The sequence below is a fragment of the Hippopotamus amphibius genome, chromosome 1 (genome assembly GCF_030028045.1).
Source record: "Hippopotamus amphibius kiboko isolate mHipAmp2 chromosome 1, mHipAmp2.hap2, whole genome shotgun sequence".
NCBI classification, from domain to species: domain Eukaryota; kingdom Metazoa; phylum Chordata; class Mammalia; order Artiodactyla; family Hippopotamidae; genus Hippopotamus; species Hippopotamus amphibius.
Window position 1 is genome coordinate 4,473,798 of NC_080186.1, and position 19,064 is coordinate 4,492,861.

A 19,064-nucleotide genomic window follows, 5' to 3' on the forward strand; every position below is an offset into this window, starting at 1 on the left:
CTGCCACGTTATATGGTCCAGGCAGTCACCAAAACATCAGTTCCTTGGATTCAAGGCGGGGAGTGCCAAAGAACCTGTACCACTTACAGCTGCCCCACAGAGAGTAAGTGCTTCTGCTCCATGCTTGGCACCGGGTGAGCACGGCGTCGGGTAGCGACCGTCGTGACCCCAACAGCTCGAGTCAGCCGCCACTTACACCTCGTCACTGGAGGACTCCCGAGGCACCAGCCCCATGCTACGCTAAATACGTTCTAGGGTTTGAGGAGGAAAACTCCACTTTAGACCCTTTTACTCCTTGCCCACTTGGGAGCTCAGACGTAAAGACAGTAAGTGTTGAAATGCGGTAACTGCCAGCCAAGGCACGAGCTACGTCAGCTCTGGCAAGGGGATCGAGGCAAACCATGGCCTTGCGATGCCCCCTTCCTGGCCTGGCACTGGCGGCTTCCTCAGGTTCAACGGGCTCCGCAGACGTGATGAACGTGCTGAACTTCACGGCCTCTTCCAGGAGGGACCCTCTATTTTAAGCGTTCAGCTCCTCCTGCCAGATCCAAGAAACAGGGATCTCATCACCTTTCAGGACCACACTTTGAGGAGGAGCAGGGAGCAAGGTAGCACGCCCAGAGGAGAGGTCAGGAGGTGGAAGCAGCTTTCAGGTAGGCAAGCCATAGCCTCAACCTGCGTTCCTCCCAGCTCCAGGGCTCGGCCTCCTCTTTCCACTAACTCACGCCTTGTAATGATGGAGATAAGAAAGGGCCCGAAAGGCTTTGACCCCAAAACCATTAGCACGAGCCCTGGGGGCTCCAAACCCTGCCCCCTTCATTAAGGAGCATTAAGTATGTGCCTCAATACTACTTCGCTCCCTTTGCCCCACGCACTTGGTCTCAGCGCAAAGGTTCCAAGATCCAGCAGCAGCAGGACAGAGGCAATGACACCAAATGTATAGGAAATGTTTTTATTCCAAAACGTTATGTATTGAAGGTATCCTAAAACCTTAAACAGGATGCTGGACACATCAGCCTACCCAACAGACAAATAAATACACAAATCTGCCCCACGCTCTGGAGCGGGCACTGGATGTCGGACGCTGGAGGGAGGGGTCCGCATCCAGAAGAGTCTCTGAAGGCATATAAATACAGAACACTCTACAGCAGTAGGTCAGCGTTACACACTAGTCACTGAATCTTATACCTCGTCTCACTGACTGAGAAAGCTGCGTCCATCCATGGGTAGAGACAGGCCCTCCCCGGCGGGCCCGGCCCGTCAGTACACAGACACGTGTGAGTGATGGGAACCCGAGCCCGCGAGGAGCGGGGGGGGGCAGGGGAGGGAGGAGATGCTTCTCAGGGGTCGTCCCTGATCCCGGACCCCCAGCTGGAGCCTGCTGTTGCCAGGGCTGCTGTGTCCTCTTCCCATCTTCGGTCTTTTAAACCAAAGACGGGATCTGAGGGACAGGGACCTGCGTGGTTCTAGAGTGAACATCACTGCACCGCCCCAGCCCCCACGATGCACCGCCACCAGAGAGTGGGATGCTCGGTCCCACGGTGAAGGACCAAAAACAGGGACGACCAGACAAAGACCTGGGCCCGGGCTCCGGCCCTCAGCGCTGACCAGAACCACCGCAGCAGGCAATAAAGGCTGGTTTATATGAGAAAGACGTGTTTGCAGTCCCCTGTCGCAGCAAAAAAGCTCTCCCTGTGCGTCACTGCCTATAGAAAATCCCTGCCTTTGACACAGAGGCACAGCCACACCTGCCTGGAGGGAGGCGGGGGGAGTTCCAGTGACCATGGCACTTGTCTGCCCCCCACTCCCTGCCCTGCCTTCTGGGGCTGTCAGGGCCCTTTACGGAGACAGCCCCCGAGAGGCACCAGGAGTCTCCCATGAGATCAGGCCTTGCCCGCCCATGACCCGTCACAGAAGTCATCACCACATCTCTGTGTGGCTTGTCACACCCACTGGGCAGGGCACGGTCTTGCACCGAGCTTGGTGACTGGCATATAATCAGGGCTTCATCATTCCCCTGCAGCCCTGCCTTGCCGCCCCCCTGCCCCCGACAGGAGACAGGCGATCAGGCCTGGCAGCCTCTGCCTGCAGGGGAACTGGAGCCACCCCCGGGAGCCGGACCGCCTCTGCGTGGGCTCAGCCCGCCAGGCAGGCACCTGGGCTGGAAGAACGGTCTCAGTAACCCCTGGGAAGTGAGGTGCGGGCTGTGGAGGGGGAGCCCCTGGGGCTTCGGCCACCCTGGGGGGAGGACGCACAGACCAGGAGGGGGACCCGGGGGAGGGTCCCCGAGGGAACAGAGGGCCGAGCACCCACCCTGGCCAAGGCCTGTGGCAGGAGGCACCCACCCCCTCCCGCCGCCTTCCCACCGTGCCTGCCACATGGGGGGCTGGGAGCGGCCAGCTGACGAGCCGCGACGCGAGGGGACCGGAAGGGCTGGCTGTGAGCGGTGGCCACCCCAGAGGGGGTTCCAGAGCAAGACGGCTGACCTGACAGCGACGGCCCCCCGCCAGGGCTCCTCAAAGGATGCAGGAGGGAAGGCAGGGCCCCACCCAACAAGCACCCCAAGGCGTCCGGCCAACGAAAGGGTTTTAAGTGCCACTTGTGAAGAAAGCTTTTTTCCTTGGTGAGAACACACTGATGGACATTCATCTAACGAGGAAAATGTAAACGTCCTCCCCTCTGGAAGGGAAGAGCAGATTCAAGCAAAGGCTACTTTGGGAACCTTGAGGGGCCAAGACCGCCAATCTACCGAAATGCTCACACGCCTCAGAGAAAACCAGGGACACCAGCTAGGGGGTCCCGGGAGCTCCTCCTGCCACCTTCCTGGAGAAGCCCAGCCTTCGGAGGAGCTTGCGGCATCCCCCCACCCTGCAGAAAGCCTCAGCAAGGGCACCGGGAGAGGTTATAAATCCAACAGAACAGACCCTGTTTCTAGCTGCCTCCCCTTCTTTTAGGCAAAGGCCAACTGTGTTTGAAACCTTGTGACCGAGCACTGAGTCTGCCCCGCCCCGGGCCTGCTTGAGAAGCAACGGGATCCTCCGCTCACAGACCGCTGTGCGAGGGTGTCTGCAGCTGTTTGCCTGGCTAGGCTTCAGCGACAAAGTCCCAAGGCCTCCCAGGGAGGAGCTACGACCTTGCACTTGCAGGCTTCTGTCCTCTTCCGCACTGGTCTGGGATGAAGGTCCCGGAGGCCCCCATGCCAGGTGGGGCCACACCCGCGGGTGGGTGTGTGGACAGGGACCCCCAGCACCTGCGTGGGCCCAGGCCCACTGGAGACAGCAAACACTCAGCAGGTCCCTCTGGGCCCCCTTCAAGGCCACACTCCTGTCCAGTCCCACTGCCCTGTGCCCCCAGGTCTGAGCTCACCTCTGGGAGGCCCACCCATGAGGTGTGTTTTGGTGCGAGACCCCAGCAGGGCAAGGAGCGGGGCAGGCAGAGCCCTTCCACCTGGGGCGCTGGCCCGCCGGGTGTCTGGCCCTGGCAGTGGAGTGGGACCCCACTGCAGCCATCGTCTGCCTGATCATCGATGCTCTAGGACAGCAGGGCCTGCAGCGAGGCCATCCTCAGACTCTCTTGGAAGGACCCCGCCCCCTCCGCTCATACCCAGATGTGGCCCTCCTCTCCGAGGGGAGAGCAGGGAGGCACAGTGGCAGCTACAAGAGGGGCGTGTCCCTGGAGTGGTGAGCTGGGGGCCTGCGGGGGGGGGGGGGGTGACTTGCCGGAGCCAGAGACATGGTGGTGGGGAGGCAGCTCTTCCTGGACTGAGGGAGGGGCATTCTCAGCCGGCCTTCACCCCAGCAGCTGCGACCCAGGCTCTAAATAGCACAGAGACGCTCCAGGTGTCAGATCCCCAGGCTCGCTCGGCAGCCCCCGAGCCCACGCTCCAGCTGGTGAGCCCAACCTGTCCTGGTGCACGAAGGATGGGGGTGCTGCCCCCTAAGGTGCCGGGTTACCCGCACTGAGGCCCTCCCCGGGCGGGGCTGGGGCTAGTGCAGCTCGGCGGGGTTCCGCGGCGGCTGGGGCCAGCCCACACCCACGTCACCGCTGCCGCTGTCCAGCTCAAAGCCGCGCCCACCCAGGGGCGTCTGGGGCATGAACTGGCGGAAGATGCTGACGCTGCCGTGCCAGAAGGTGGGCTCCGGGAGCCGCCCCACCACACTCCATGCCCGAGTCTCTGGGTCGTAGGCCTCCACCACGTCCGAGAGTTCAAAGGTGTTATCATAGCCCCCGGAGACGTAGAGCTTCCCTCCAAGGACGGCCAGGCTGCCCCCTACATGCACCTGTGGGCCAAGGGGCGTGGTGAGTGGAGGCTGGCAGCCAGGGCTGGGGAGAGCCCCCACAGCCCCCCTGCACGGGGAAGGTGCCTGGGGCCCTCGGGAGGGGCGGCCTTGGTGCTTCCTACACCCCAGCTAGGAAACGGGCTCCATGCCCAGGGCTCACATGGCACGCTGGTCCCTACAGTCAAGGGGCCATGGGTGCACGTCTCTCCGTGAGCAGCATCAGCCCTGTAAGGCAGGCAGGACTGTTCTCCCCATCTCACAGATGGGAAAACTGAGCCTCACATGGCCGACAGTAGCAGAGCTGGGACTTGATCCAAAGTCTGAGCTCTGGGACTTCCTTGGTGGTGCAGTGGCTAAGAATCTGCCTGCCAATGCAGGGGATGCGGGTTCAATCCCTGGGCCGGGAAGATCCCACATGCCGCGGAGCAACTAAGCCTGCGTACCACAATTACTGAGCTTGCGCTCTAGAGTCTGCGAGCCACAACTACCGAGCCCACGTGCTGTAACTACTGAAGCCCGTGCACCTAGAGCCCGTGCTCCACAACAACAGAAGCCACTGCAATGAGAAGCCTGCGCACCTCAACAAAGAGTAGCCCCCGCTTGCCACAACCAGAGAAAGCCCGTGCGCCGCAACGAAGACCCAATGCAGCCATAAACAAACAAACAAATAAAACAGTCTGGGCTCTGAACAACGAGGCTGGACTATCCCATCTTTCTCAAGATTGCTATGAGTATGTGTAGCTCATTATGGGGAAACCAAAGTTATATTTACTAACTGCAAAGATGTTATTTATTCATTAAAAAAAAATACTTTTTGGCTGTGCTGTATGGCTTGTGGGATCTTTGTCCCCCGACCAGGAATGGAACCTGGGCCCTTGGCAGTGAAAGTGCAGAGTCTTAACCACTGGACCGCCAGGGAATTCCCCTAAAGACCTTAAATAAGCTGTGATATTGTAAATTATCACATTTGCCGTGCAGAGACAGCACAAAGGCGAGTTCAGACATTTTTTTTCTATTTGGCTGCACTGCACGGCTTGCTTGCCAGATCTCAGTGCCCTGACCAGGGATGGAACCCACGCCCCCTGCAGTGGAAGCTCAGAGTCCTAACCACTGGACCGCCAGAGAATTCCCAGGTTTAGAAATTTTAAGGAAGACAGCTAAGATATAGGTGGGTGTAGATGTGTAACTGGGACTAAGGAAACTGCCCGTGTGGCCAAATTCCACCCAGCCTTCCTGGCTCTATCACACCGTCAAACTCAGCACCCTCTTCTCAATAAGCAAAGAGGGGTGAGGCCCATTAGGCAGCAGCAGTGTGGGTACACAGCAGGTGCTCAGTAAATGTATTCCCAAGGTCAATCCTCAAAGACCTCCTCATCTGACCTCATCCCCTCTGTTGTCCCCCGTACACTCTGCTCGAGCCACACCAGGCACGCCCTGCCCCAGGGCCTTTGCACTTGCTGACCCTCCGTGGAATACTCTCCCCCAGCATGCTGTCTGGCTCATGGCACGCACTCAACGAGCACTGGTCTGAATGGATGAACTCACTAAGCTGTGTACCCTGGCATCTTATTTACGGTCTCTGTTTCGGTGACCCTTGAGCACAAGCTGAGGACAACAGCAGCCCTCTCTTCCGTGCAATAACGCCGGGAAAGGGCTCAACACAGGGCCCTGCCCACCAGGACTGCCTCCCAAACACTTACGCTGACACTGTGGTTGGAAACCAGGACCAGCCCGCGCTCCTCGTGCTGGCGTGTCTGCGCACGTACCTGATTCATCGACGGGATCTTATCCCACTCGTTCTTGGTGGGGTTATACACGTCCACCTCGGCAGAGTCGTCCCTGGGAAGTGGAGGGGGGAGGAGGAGAAAGAGCAGGTCAGAGTGTGTAGGAAGCCCCTGGGTGTGAAGGGCTGGAAAGAAGGGTCCTTCAGGCCCATCTCCTTTGGGGACCTCTGTGATGCTACCGGGTAGCCCACCGGCCAGCAGGACCCCATCCCTGGTTCGCAGGGGCTGATGTCAGGCCCCCACACCTATCTGGCCTGGGCTCCGAGGCCAGAACCCAGCCTTGTTCCGCAAACCCAAAGATCACGCCCTCCCGTGCCTACACCCTTCCCTGCAGCCCAGCACCACGCCTCCCCCCCCGCCCCCACGGTCACGTCGACTAGCCTCCGATCTTGAACTGACCACGGCCCTCCCCACCAGTCTTGACTCCTCCTTCCGATTTGGACTTGTGCCACCGCTCAGGACAGCCTTCCATGGCTGACCAGTCTGAGCCAGGCCTCCTGCCCCGCTGCACCCCCCCACCCCCGACCGCTCCTCGGCCACTGCCCTCCCACCGCTGTCAGCCCCCCCCCCACACCCCCCCCATCCCTCCCCGTTCGCGGCTACATCCTAAATGCCCAGCAGAATGACCGGAGTCCCAGGAATGAGGACACCAGCACGGCCCTCCCCTTTGGGCTCAGCCTCCTTCGATCCTGTCTGACTGGCGTCTGACCTCTGCAAGAGGAGGAGCAAAGGCACAGCCTTGAAACACAAAGTCACTGCCCCCCAAACAGCAGTACCGACAGTAACGCCGGCCACAGGTCAGGCGGCAGCAGAACGGTCAGGGGGTAAGTGTTTCGGGCCTCGCCAGGCAGAGGCCTCTGCAGCAGGTCCCCAGCGCTGAGAACAGACGCAGCCACGGCAGAAACAAAGGGGCCGGCCGCACGCGGGTGCAAACCTATACAGAACCCCATTCACGGAGGCTCATTTGAATTTCACATGACTTCACACGTCACGAGATACTACTCTCGCTCTGATGTTTTTCCTCCAACCACTTCCAAATGTAAAAGCCATTCTTAGCTCATGGCCCATGATATGATAATTAACACGGGGACCTGCTGGGCTGGCCCCCGCCCCCTGCCGTGACACAGAAGCTACAGCGGAAGGGGCCGGGCTGGACCAGGCTCTCAGCCCCTGTCTCTGCGGAGGCCGGGCCTCCCCCACCCAGGAGCCAGGCTCAACGGGGCCCGAGGCGGAGGACTGCCCGGGGAGGCGGGGAGGGGCCCGGGAGGTTGCTGGTCACGGTCACGGCTCACAGCCCAGGGCAGCAGCAGACGGCGGGCTGAGTCCCCACCGTCGTGGGACGCCTGCGCGTGGACAGGGTGCATGAGCGCTCACGTGCACGAGACCCAGGCCCCCGCCCAGCCCACACGCCCAGGTGAGGCCAGGCCCCCGCCCTCCCCTGGAGGACCAGCACGCTGCCTCTCTAGACCATGTGCTCTCAGCCAGGGGTGGTGGGGGAGGGGGGAGGGGGGTACAGTGAGTAGAGCTGAGCCCACCCCCGTGGCCCAGGTGACCCTGGACGAAGGCTACCAGGGGGCCTGGGGCGCGCCCTAGTGCTTGCACGTGGGGCGGTTTAGTGATCCCCGCCGGGAGGAGGGAGGCACGGGGAGGGGGGGCCTTCCCTCCACAGACCAGCCCCTGGGCACGTCTTGTTCTAGGACCATGGAGGGCGGAGGCGGGGGAGGTGGCTGAGGGGAGGATGTTCTCAAAAGCGCTCAGCCTGGAACTGCCGCGAGGGGCTGAGGCCACAGTTCTGGCACCCACACGAGTTGTATTTATAGCCGTCTCCACCCCCATCTTTGAAGACGTTACCATGACTTGGGGGAGGGAGAGCCGGGTGAAGGGTCAGATGATGTTTTATAACAGGACTGGGAGCTGGCTGGGATTCTGGGGCTTTCTCAGAGCACATCTCCACTGCCTGGGAAGCGGGGAGGCCTGGCCGCTTGGCCACTTCAGTGACAAGCAACAACACCTCGGTTCCAAATTCAGGTGTTCTCCCAGAAAGCCTGGAAGGAGCCTTGAGTCTGGGGAGGGGCAGCTCAGATGGCGAGGGGCGGGGAGAAGCTCAGTGTTCCCGCCCTCGGAGGCTCCCAATTTAAAGTCGCAGAGGGAAGGGGGACAGGGGGACAGCCATTCACACCTTACCCTTCCCTCCTGGTCCCGTAGCTCAGGCAGGCTCTAGGCCAGGGAGGGGAGCGGCAGGTCCGAACACCTACAAGCACGTATGTATGTGCACACGTGCACCCACATGCAGAAGCTGTGCCCGGCGGCTGGGAGCCCCTAGTTCCTTGGATGCCCCCTGGGCCACAAGGAGGGGGCACTGGGCTGTGACAAGTCGTTGAGACCCATGGCTGCACGGGGACCCGTCGGCTGCTGAGGCCACGGCTTGGCCCAGGGAGGCGGTGATGTGGTGACAGCACACGGGACCTGGACTGGATGTCCTCGGTTCTAACCCTGTGCCACCACTTAAAGCCTGTGGTTGTGAGGAAGTCCCTTACCCCTCTAAGTCTCTACTTTGCCACCTGTGAAATGGGGATGACTGTGGTGCCCATCTCAGCAGACAGTCACAGGGATCAGCCGTGACAACGCCCACGAAACAGGCCACCCAGAGCTCTGTCCATCGGGGACGCCACAGGCTAACTACCGTCATTGTTCCCACAGGCAGTGCCGGGCCTGCTCAGTACCAGGCCCCTCTCTGGTCCAGGGTGGCTGCGGGATCCCTGGAGAGCAGCATTCTTTCAGCAAGACTCACGTGCCCACCCTGTGCCAGGCCAGGCGGGAAGAGAAAGAGACAGAACCTGCAGAAACGCATGGAACATGCAAGCGGGGGCAGGGCTGATCCCTCCACCCGCCCCCTCACACCCGGCAGCGGCCAGATGGTGAGCACAGGGTCCCTCCGTCAAGGCCACCCCACCCTCCCAAGACTCAAGTGTCCAGAAGGCTCTCCTCTGGTCTTTTTAAGATTCAAAGTCCCTCTCAGGTAGGACAGGTGTTTCCTTTTAATGAAGACCATGTGAGACCAACAAGGGCTTTTAGTGGGACCCCCAGGCAAAGTCCAGCCAAAGAGACACAACTGATTTAGCGTTTATGAACCTCAAAAAGTTCTCTGCAAGGACCTAGCTCACACGTGGGACCCCTAGAGGCCACAGAAACCATTCTAAGGAATGGGGGCGGGACAAAGGCTCCAGGTCAGAAAGACCCAGCCTTAGAGCCCAGCATGGCCTCAGTTTTCTCATCTGTGAAATGGGGAGAACAGTGAAGATGAGCTTCGCTGGTAAAAAAGATCACGCAGTGGCCTTTGCCCTGGGGACTCACCTGATGAAGTACATGAGTCCATTCAGAGTCACTGTCTTGGGGGCAAAGGACCAGGGTGGGAGCTGGCCGCAGTCCACCAGCGACCACAGGTCCACATCCGGGTCATAGCACTGCATCACCATGGTCTCCTTGCCGGCCAGAGAGCCGATGGCGTAGAGCCGGCCACGGCAGGCCGTGGTGGAACAGTTGTCCATGGGGTAGGTCATAGGCTGCAGGGCCTCCCAGGAGTCGGTGGTGTGGTCGTAGCGTTCCGTGCTGTCCGCAGCCACCACGTACAGCAGCCCGTCCAGCACGGAGGAGCTGTGGTACTCCCGGGCCTTCAGCATGGGTGCCACCTCCGTCCACTCATTCACACTTGAGTTGTACCTCCACACGCAGTCGTAGAGCCGGGAGCCATCCGACCCGCCTGCCAGGGTGCACAACAGGTTGGCCCGAGCTGACTTGGGGTGAGTCACCCACCCGTGACTCCCTGAACCTCCGAGCAGGGGAAGGATGACCCTTCTGTCGTGGGGGAGGGATGACCCTCACCTGGCCCCACGGAAATACACATCCTCTCTCACCAAGGCCCAGGCCAGGGGCTCAGGCAATGCCCAGGAGGATGGCCGAGCTTCATGCCATAAAAACACCACCAAATCGCTGCGGGCTGGGCCATGCCAAGGTCCAGGGGCTGCAATTCTAAGTAAACAGTGATCTCAGTCTGGACCCCTGCACATGTGGCAAACACCTCAACCAGACCAGGGCATCAGGTCTCAGAGTCCATTCTCCAGGGGAGCCACAAAGCATGTGGGCGGGTGCCCAGGCACTTGTTCACGAAATTCTAGGCTTCCTGGGCATCCCCTAACCGAGGCTGTGCCAGGACCAGTTGGGAGGAAATCTACAGCACCCTGCAAGCAAGAAACCTAACACAGAAAGTGATGCTGGGGCTTCCCTGGTGGCACAGTGGTTAAGACTCTGTACTTCCACTGATGGGGGCGTGGGTTCAATCCCTGGTTGAGGAACTAAGATCCCACAAGCTTCACACTACGACCTTTTGGGGTTGTATTTCTTTTTTTCTTTTCTTTTAAATTAATTAATTAATTTATTTTATTGGCTGTGTTGGGTCTTTTTTGCTGTGCGCGGGCTTTCTTTAGTTGTGGTGAATGGGGGCTACTCTTCGTTGTGGTGTGCGGGCTCCTCATTGCCATGGCTTCTCTTGTTACGGGGCTCAGGCTGGAGGCGTGTGGGCTTCAGTAGTTGCAGCACATGGGCTCAATAGTTGTGGCTCACGGGCTCTAAAGCTCAGGCTCAACAGTTGTGGCGCACGGGCTTAGTTGCTCCGTGGCATGTGGGATCTTCCTGGAGCAGGGATTGAGCCCGTGTCCCCTGCATTGGCAGGTGGATTCTCAACCACTGCACCACCTAGGAAGTCCGGGGTCATATTTCCTGACTTGTATGCAAGTTACTGACATGTTTTGTTTGGAAAAACTCATCAAGCTTTACAAGTATGATGTATACTCTTCCGTCTATATTCTAAAAAAAGAGTTTAAAACCAACCAAAGCCCAGTGGTACTGGCTGTAGCTACAAATTAAACCAGATTCACCTGGGACATTAGAATTCCCACAGTGTGAATGCAACCCACAGGATCCCAAGAACGCTGGGGGTTGCATTCCCTATTGCCCCAAGGCTGGGGCCACAGGGCAGAGCACAGCCGGCCTGCCATTCTATCCGGCTCATAGCACTGAGCTTTTAGAGGGAGAAGACAGAGTCCTTGTAAAGTCCTGTCTGCCTGCCTTCTTGCTTCTAAAGGAGAACTGTGTCAAAGGCAGCTGAAGCTGCTTTCTCACCCCCATGAAATTCCCTAGAGGCAGCTGTAGGGACCAACTCAGCCACCTGTCTAAACCCAGAGGATTAGCTGCTCAGCTGAGACATTAACGGAAGGGTGTGCAAAGTTGGGGCGAGTCTGACCAGTTCTGGGAGTTCACTGGCCAGACTTCTGTGATGGGGGGGGGGGGGGGGCGGTTCCCAAACAACACAGGGCCAACCTCAAATTGGAAAGGGGCTGATGCTGGCAGACTCCCACAGAGGCCGGACCCGGAGCTGCAGGCCAAGGAGGCTGTGGCCACAGAGCCGCGCCTGTCCTTAGGCCGGGATGCGCCCCACTTGTCCGCTCAGAGCCGGCTTTCCCCTGAATGTGCCAGCCTGGACGCAGCGCTGTGATGGCCCAGCCGGGGCCTCCCTGTCCTGTCCAGCCCTCTGCCGGCCCTGAGTGCACGCTTGGTCGGTTCTTTCCTTATATAGCCGTCACACAGACCGCCCCTCCTCACCCCTCGCGAGGAGGTAGCCTCATGTTTGAACCGGGATTTATCTTTAATAAAAAATGTGGGAGATGCCCAGGACCCGGGGCCGGCTGGGACCCGCCCAGCATGACTCGGCAGTGTTTTGGGGTTTGGGCCAAGTAACTGGAAGAAAACCTCTCAGCATGTGACTCTGTTTACAGTGGCTGGGCAGGGAGCAGCCTAAACACCACGTGACCGGCAGTGGCTAGGTGCAAGCCCAAGGGAACCCTGTCACTGGTGACCAAGTGTGCTGCTCAGCTGTGAGGGAGAAACCCCCCCCCAGAGGTGGGGGGGGGATGGATGTATCACTGGATGTGTCACAGGGCGTCAGTCCGTGGCCTGTGCCCAGATTCCTTAGGTAGAAAAAGAAAGCACTCATTGTGCAGGGTGACTGCCCCAGTATCTTGCAACCAAATGGGGGCACCTCCCAGGCAAGGAGGGGGCTGCCCAGACAGGTTCTGCATCTGGAGAAGAGACCCACAAACAGCTACTCGTCCCACTTACACAAGGGTTCTTCTTCTAGATCTTAAGCACCAACCCGAGAAAGGTAGGTGCGTGCCAGCAAAGGGGAGAAGGAGGGGGAAAGGAAGTGGCCACTTGCACCCAGGTGCGGTCCTGGGATTCCAGGTACTGTGCGTTCTCCTGCAGGTGGATGTGCTCCCCCGGGGGCGGAGGGGAGCGGGGAGTCCGAGCGGCCCAAGGGTCGTCCTGACCAATCCCAGCCCACTCACCCGTCACGTAGATGTCGTTGCCCAGCGCCACGATGCTGTAGCCCCCGCCCAGGTGGTCGGGGAACTCGGCCAGGTAGCGCCACTGGCCCGTCTGCGGGTTGTAGCAGTCGACGGTGACCAGCTCGTCGCAGTCCTGGTCGCAGCCGCCCACGAGCACCAGGATCTCGGCGAGGCCGGTGGAGGGGCGCGGGCGCATCCGCGGGCAAGGCCCGCGGTCGTGGCGGTCGTAGCGCGCCGCCTGGAAGTCGCGCGCCTCGCGCAGCAGGCGCAGGCAGGGCGGGCAGCGGGCCACCAGCGGCTCGGCCTCGACGTGCGCCAGCAGGTAGAAGCGGCGCACGAAGGGCAGGCGCACGGCCTCGAGCAGCTGCGGCCAGTGCGCGGCGCGGCGCGGCGGGTCGGCGCGCACCCAGCGCAGCGCCAGCTGGTAGGCGGCCTCCTCCTTGGGCACGCACAGCCCGTCGTCGCGCAGGTAGCGCAGCAGCCGCGCCAGGGGCAGCCGCTCCAGCTGCTCGGCGCCCAGCTCGCCCACGTGGCGCAGGATGAAGCGCTGCGCCGCGCTCGCCAGCCCCGCGCAGCTGAAGGCCTCGGCGAAGTCCTGCATGTCCAGGCAGTTGGTGAGGTCGAGCTGCTGCTGCAGGAAGGCGCCGCACGCCTCCTTCACGGCCGGGAACTGCAGCAGGTCGGCGGCGCGCAGCAGCGGCTCGGCGTTGTCGCCGCTCACCGCCACGCGGCCCGTGTAGCTGAAGTCGAGCAGCAGCTGCAGCATGTCGGGCGGCACGCCGTGCAGGCGCACCCGCTCGGCGCGGCTCTCGCGCAGCTGCCCGGCGAACATGGCGCGGAAGTAGGGGCTGGCGGCCGCCAGCACGGCGCGGTGCGCCGGGAAGTCGCGGCCGCCCGCCGCCTCCAGGGTCACGTCCAGGAACTTGCGCTCGGCGCGGAGCTGGCTCAGGCCGCGCAGCAGGCTCAGCGCGTGCGCGGGGTCCGAGAAGGGCAGCACGGCCAGGGGCGCCGGCCGCTCCATGGCGCCGGGGCTGGGGGCGCGGGGGCCGCTGCGCGCGCCGCTCGGGAAAGCCGCGGCCCGGGCCAGCTGGGGAGACGCGGCGCGCCGGGCGCCGCCGCTATAAATACGGCCGGGCGCCGGGGCCTCCGGGGGGCCGGGCCGGGCCGGGGCGTGGCGTCGCCGGCACCGCCCACTTAACCCCTCCGGGCCCGGCGCCGCCGCCGCCCGCCCCGGGGCGCTGACTCGCCGGCCCTCGCGCTCCCGCCCCCGCGCGCCCGGCTGAGTCACCGCCGTCCGCGCCCGCTCTCCCTTTCCGCCCTTCCCGGGCTTCCTGCGGCCCCCGCCGACGCCCGAGCCGGGGACACCGGGTGACAAGTGTCCTCTCCGAGGGGCGGCCCTGCCGTGCGCTGGGATCGGGGGGCTTCCAGGGCCTGCCCACCACCCACTCGGGCCCGCCTGCTGAACAAAACCCGGCGGTGGCGGGCGAAGCCACCCCTTTCGCGCCAGACTTCCCAGCTGCTCCCGGGCGACGCGGCACAATGGCTTTCTTGTTTGTTTGTTTTGGAATTCCACCAGTTCCGAGGGTTGCTAGTGAACCCTGTGTCGGGACAGATTCCAAACAATTTTGAATTCGGGACAGATTTTATGTTATTTTTTCACAGCTCAGGAACAAAGCAGGAACAAGTATAAGGTCTTTAGGTGACGTTTTTATCTTGGCACATCCGTAAGGGACACGGGGCCAGACGCCAGGAATCTGCTCCACTGTGTTCCTGCAGGAGTTTCAGACTTGACCAACTCGGTCATTAACTTCATCAACTTCCGTCAGCACAGAAGGCGCGGTTTTAGTTTCCGAGTCACAGAGACTCTTTCAGGCTCCTGAGCTGTCCTCCGAAGGGGTCAGGCCTGCTCTGGCTGCCTTTGGTCACCCTGGCCTCCTTGCCCCTCCTCTCCTGGAAATGGAAGCGGGAGACGCAGAAATCAGGGTTGGAAAAAGCCATGAGGATTCGTAAGAATAAACTGTTAAGCTGAACAAAAAGCTGAAGCACCAGAAAATAATTCGAGGGGAAAAATAGTGTTTCCTTTTCCATAAGACGGGCACCAGGTACCCCAGGGGACAGGGCCCTCAGCTCAAGGTCAGACAGGGGCCTGCCTTAAAAACCAGGGGATGCGGCTGTTGGGATGTGTCACAATCAGGTGTGGGGTGACCACGAAGAAAGAAATCTTCCTTACTTTGCTCCCAATAGATGCAATACCAGGACTGCGCTTTCAGTGAAACCATATGAAAAAGTTCCCTCACTTGGAAGCCATTTTTTTCTTTAATGTGTGCTCAGTTTTAGAAAAGACCCTTAAATGTATTGTTTGTAATGATAAAAATAAAGTTATATTTGACTCTTAGAAAGAAAAGGAAAGACAAGACCCTCATTCTGTTTCTTGTGTTGCAGATGAAACCTGAGTTTCTGTTATTGGATAGCCCCCACCCATGCCCCGTGGGCTTGGCAAAGACATTCCTGATGGAAGCCTCATCGCGCCCACATGTACTCCTGCGCAGGCCAGGCACACCAGGAGTTGCTGTCATTTCTTGGTTCCAGCTCAGTCCCTACAGCCTTTAGAGAAGACATCTTGGTGTTATTCATTCCCTGAGACAGGAACTATAGCCCTTCTCTTCTACTCATGACTCTCTCATCATCTTGCTGGGAGAAGGTATCTGGTCTAAATGTCAGCATGGGAAGCACAGCCCTAAGTCAGAAAACATTCAGGTACCCAGGCGGGCTGCCTGTTGCCCATAGATGGACTGTTCACACTGCTATTAACGGCAGCAGTAGCATTCCTGGGCCCAGGAGCCCAGCCAATAAGCTTACTTGCTCAGGCTTTGTGACAAGAAAGTCTGAGTAGCCAGGAAGTGGGATGTTTGTCGGGAAAAGTACTATAGTCTCTCTGGGTCAGAACTCATCCACCTAGAAATCAAATCTTTAAATCAATAATGTTTCTGTAGTTAAGAACCAAGTCCAGCTTTGTATATTCCTAACAACAGGGGGTTATTTAACTCATGTTTCAGCCTTACCCTGAAGAATAATGCGGATACTTATTGAAATGGAAGGATGTTCGTATTATAATGTCAAGCATACAATCTGATTACCCATATGCGACCCCATTTGTTACATGTGTTCCTAACGCCTACCAAAAACTGTGAAGGGAACGTTTTCTCTAGGTGGCTAGGTTTGTTTTGTTGTTTTTGCTTGCTTGCATTTACTTTTTGTATTAAACATATATTACCTGTGTATTAAAGAAATATTAGCAGTTCAAAATAAAAGTTCAGTTCTTGAGGAAAAAAAGTATATTATTAATATCCCAGACCTAACAGGAGAGCATTTGAAGGCATGTGTATATATGTAAGTCAATGAAGGAATGTGGTCAGAAAAGAAAGGAACAGATTTAGACATCAGCTGTTTGGAATTTTGAATAACCTGCTAACCCAAGCATGCTATTTAGTTCCTTTTTTTTTTTTTTTGCTCATTAATCTCATGAGTTCAGAATGGGAATGTGAGAAATTCATTCCCTGCAGTATGACAATGTGATGGATACAGTCAGCACACTATGTTAACTCAGGGGATTTAGACTTCTCAAATATCCCCCAGCACCCTGGCATGCTGGAAACACCATCGTTTGGTGAGGAAGGTGTTAACTCTAGTCAACAAGCAATAGTTTGTGGGAAAATATATTTAAAGGCTAAACATCAGCCATGAAGTTTAAAATCATGAAAATGGTCTTTGTCTAAGTAACTTCGTGATAATGCAACTTAATGTGATTTAACAAATAATGATACTATTTCATTCAAAAAAAGAAAACTACTTAATTTTGATATTCCAATTCTGATTTTAGGCAGACAGGATAAGAGGTAACAGAAAATTTTAAAAGCTGCTACATCCTTTTTCCTTTCTTTGAGGGCATATAGGATCACATACTAGAGCATTTATAGAGTCAAAAAGAGATTGCATCTTTTTCCTATCACACCCTGATTTTTTTCTGATTCTGGGCTGCCTAAGGTGTGGTTTGTAATGCCCTTATTACATATAAACTTTTTCCATTAAGGAATGTTACAGTATTCTCTATTAAGTGCATTATTATATGTAAGTGACATACTGCGAGTAACACCATCTAAATAGTTTGGCACATAGTGTTAGCTATTAATCTTTATATTTTACCTGTAGAAACTATAGCGCGAGAAATTCATTTGATTCTTATCTGCATAGGTAATTTTCCTCACCATATGAAAAGTTGACAATACCTAGTTTTGAAATTACTTATTAATGATTTAAAATTATTCACACACATTCATACAGCAGTCAAGGTACTAAAAGTTGAAAACAATACAGTTTTGAGGAATTTTCACTTGTTTTTCTCTCCTGGAAATGGAAGTGAGAAAGGCAGAAAACTGAAGATCGGAAAATCCATAAGAATATCCTATTAAGCTGAACAAAAAGCTGAAACACCACAAAAAATAATTCCAAGAAAAATAAACCTTTGGTTATGTTTATAACCACACTCAAGCATAGAGTTAAAACGGAGGCAGAAAGCATTCCTGAATTTTCCCCCAGTGACTGTAGTGTAGGGAGTGAGATTTAGGAAGGTGAAGCTATATTTGGTAACCCAATTAAAATAACTACATTCTCAAGTTACTTACTGGGAAACCATGGTATTCTTAGTATTTTAAAGCTTGTCACAACCTGTGCTAATGTTGGCTTTTTTCTTCCTCTTTCCTGAGTAACTATAATCATAGTTACTGAATTAGCATTCAGCAGCAGGTTTCGTTTGGTTTTGTTTTGTTTTGAAGCAGAAAACAAGGATCTGGCGCCTGGGGCTGATGCTCCTGCGTTAATCATGGAATTCTAGCTTTGCCCCCTGGAACCCAGGAGTAGTCCAGTATAACTGAGAAATAAACTGAACATGTTGAAGAAACCTAAGCCTGTCATGCAGCTTTATTATCCCCACAGCTACATAGTATGCTAGTGAATTTGGGTCCATTATTGCTGTTATAGTCCTCTCTGAGGCTAGGGAAGGGATGGCAGATATTAACACCTAATCTTCTCCAAAGGGCTAAATTTCTAAGGGAAATCAAGGAAGCAGAGACAAAGAAGGTTTTTCTCCGTGAAGTGTTCTCTTTATTTATTGGCTGTGCTGGGTCTTCGTTGCTGCACGCGGGCTTTCTCTAGTTGCAGCGAGCTGGGGCTACTCTTTGTTGTGGTGCACAGGCTTCTCAGTGCGGTGGTGGCTTCTCTTGTTGCAGAGCATGGGCTCTAGGTGCATGGGCTTCAGTAGTTGTGGCACATGGGCTTAGTTGCTCTGAGTCATGTGGGATCTCTCTGGACCAGGGCTCGAACCCATGTCCCCTGCCCCTGGCAGGCGGATTCTTAAGCACTACGAGCACTACGCCACCAGGGAAGTCCCTCCATGAAGTCTTCTATTTCACTGGAGTGGCAGGCAGGGAGACAAGCAGAGCACACCAGGTGTACTGGTCACCTCTGTGTACTAAGAACGTATTAGAGGAAATAACTATTGGATACCTATTCCGAGCAAGAGTTATCACTGTCACATGACACAATCCAAATTTGGCAAGTTTGGAATTTTCTTAGTGTGACTGAGTGGTCTAATATAGGTTCCTGAGTTCTAGGCTCTTTTGTCGTCAAGTCCATTATTACTATGAACAATTTTTTACTTTTTTAAGGGTTTCTTTTTTCCTTTCTTTTAAAATATATTTATTTACTTATTTAGCTACACCAGGTCTTAGTTGTGGCATGCAGGATCTAGTTCCCTGACCGGGGATTGAACCCAGGCCCCCTGCTTTGGGAGCGTGGAGCCTTAGCCACTAAACCACCAGGGAGGTCCCTATGAACAGGTTCTTTATTTCAGTTTCTTAATTGGGGGGGGTGGGGTGGAATTTAATGTGTATTATGTGAAAAATTATACTATAGGGAATAATCAGTTTTAAAAAAATTTTTTCCTCATTATTCATTTGGACTTTGCCTCTAATATTCTTTTTTTTTGGTATTTACACCTTTAAGTTACCAATAGGATAATGTCCTTCTAGGCCCTTTCATATTTAGGCAAAACAAGTTGCTCTTGGTGAATCCGACCCTGGGCAGCACTGGCTAACCTCAGGACATTTGCTCTGGCCACACTCATCAGATAACATTCCAAATCTGGCTAAATCATCTAAATGTGACAAGTCTGTGAGAAGATGTTAATGCTGTTTCCACAGGCTAGATCCAACATCTATTTTTATCTTACTAACTTTGTAAAGCACCTCAATTTGCTATCACCTCTGGGAAGCCCTCCCATCTTCGATCTTTGAAGATCTTGCTGAAATAATATCTTAAAAGGTGGAACAATAATAAAAGTATACTACTATTTATTGAGGCAAACTAAACATTTTATAGCTAAGGTAACTGAGGCTCAGAGAAGTATTTCTAAGAAAAATCAGTCTCTTAACCACTAAGTGTTTCCATCGTAATTATCTTAACCACCCAAACAGCAATAGCCAACCTATGTAGCATCCACTGCCTCAGAAATAATCTCATCTTTTAGCGGTTCTTCTGATCAT

The 19,064-nt window shown here is 56.0% G+C and overlaps 1 protein-coding gene across 2 annotated transcripts; it reads right to left on the reverse strand.

Annotated features, from left to right (window-relative positions):
* Positions 1–853: 853 nt before the first annotated feature.
* On the reverse strand, positions 854–13,660 carry KLHL21 (kelch like family member 21). Of its 2 annotated transcripts, none has more exons than XM_057750956.1 (4): positions 12,466–13,660; positions 9,419–9,824; positions 5,981–6,119; positions 854–4,280 (listed from the first exon to the last, which is right to left on the reverse strand). In XM_057750956.1, the coding sequence occupies exons 1-4, from the start codon at positions 13,484–13,486 to the stop codon at positions 3,987–3,989; spliced, it is 1,860 nt and encodes a 619-aa protein (XP_057606939.1). In that variant the 5' UTR covers positions 13,487–13,660; the 3' UTR covers positions 854–3,986. The 2 variants fall into 2 exon arrangements, with proteins under 2 accessions (XP_057606939.1, XP_057606930.1); XM_057750947.1 differs by having other exon boundaries at positions 856–4,280; positions 6,047–6,119; positions 12,466–13,592.
* Positions 13,661–19,064: the final 5,404 nt, after the last annotated feature.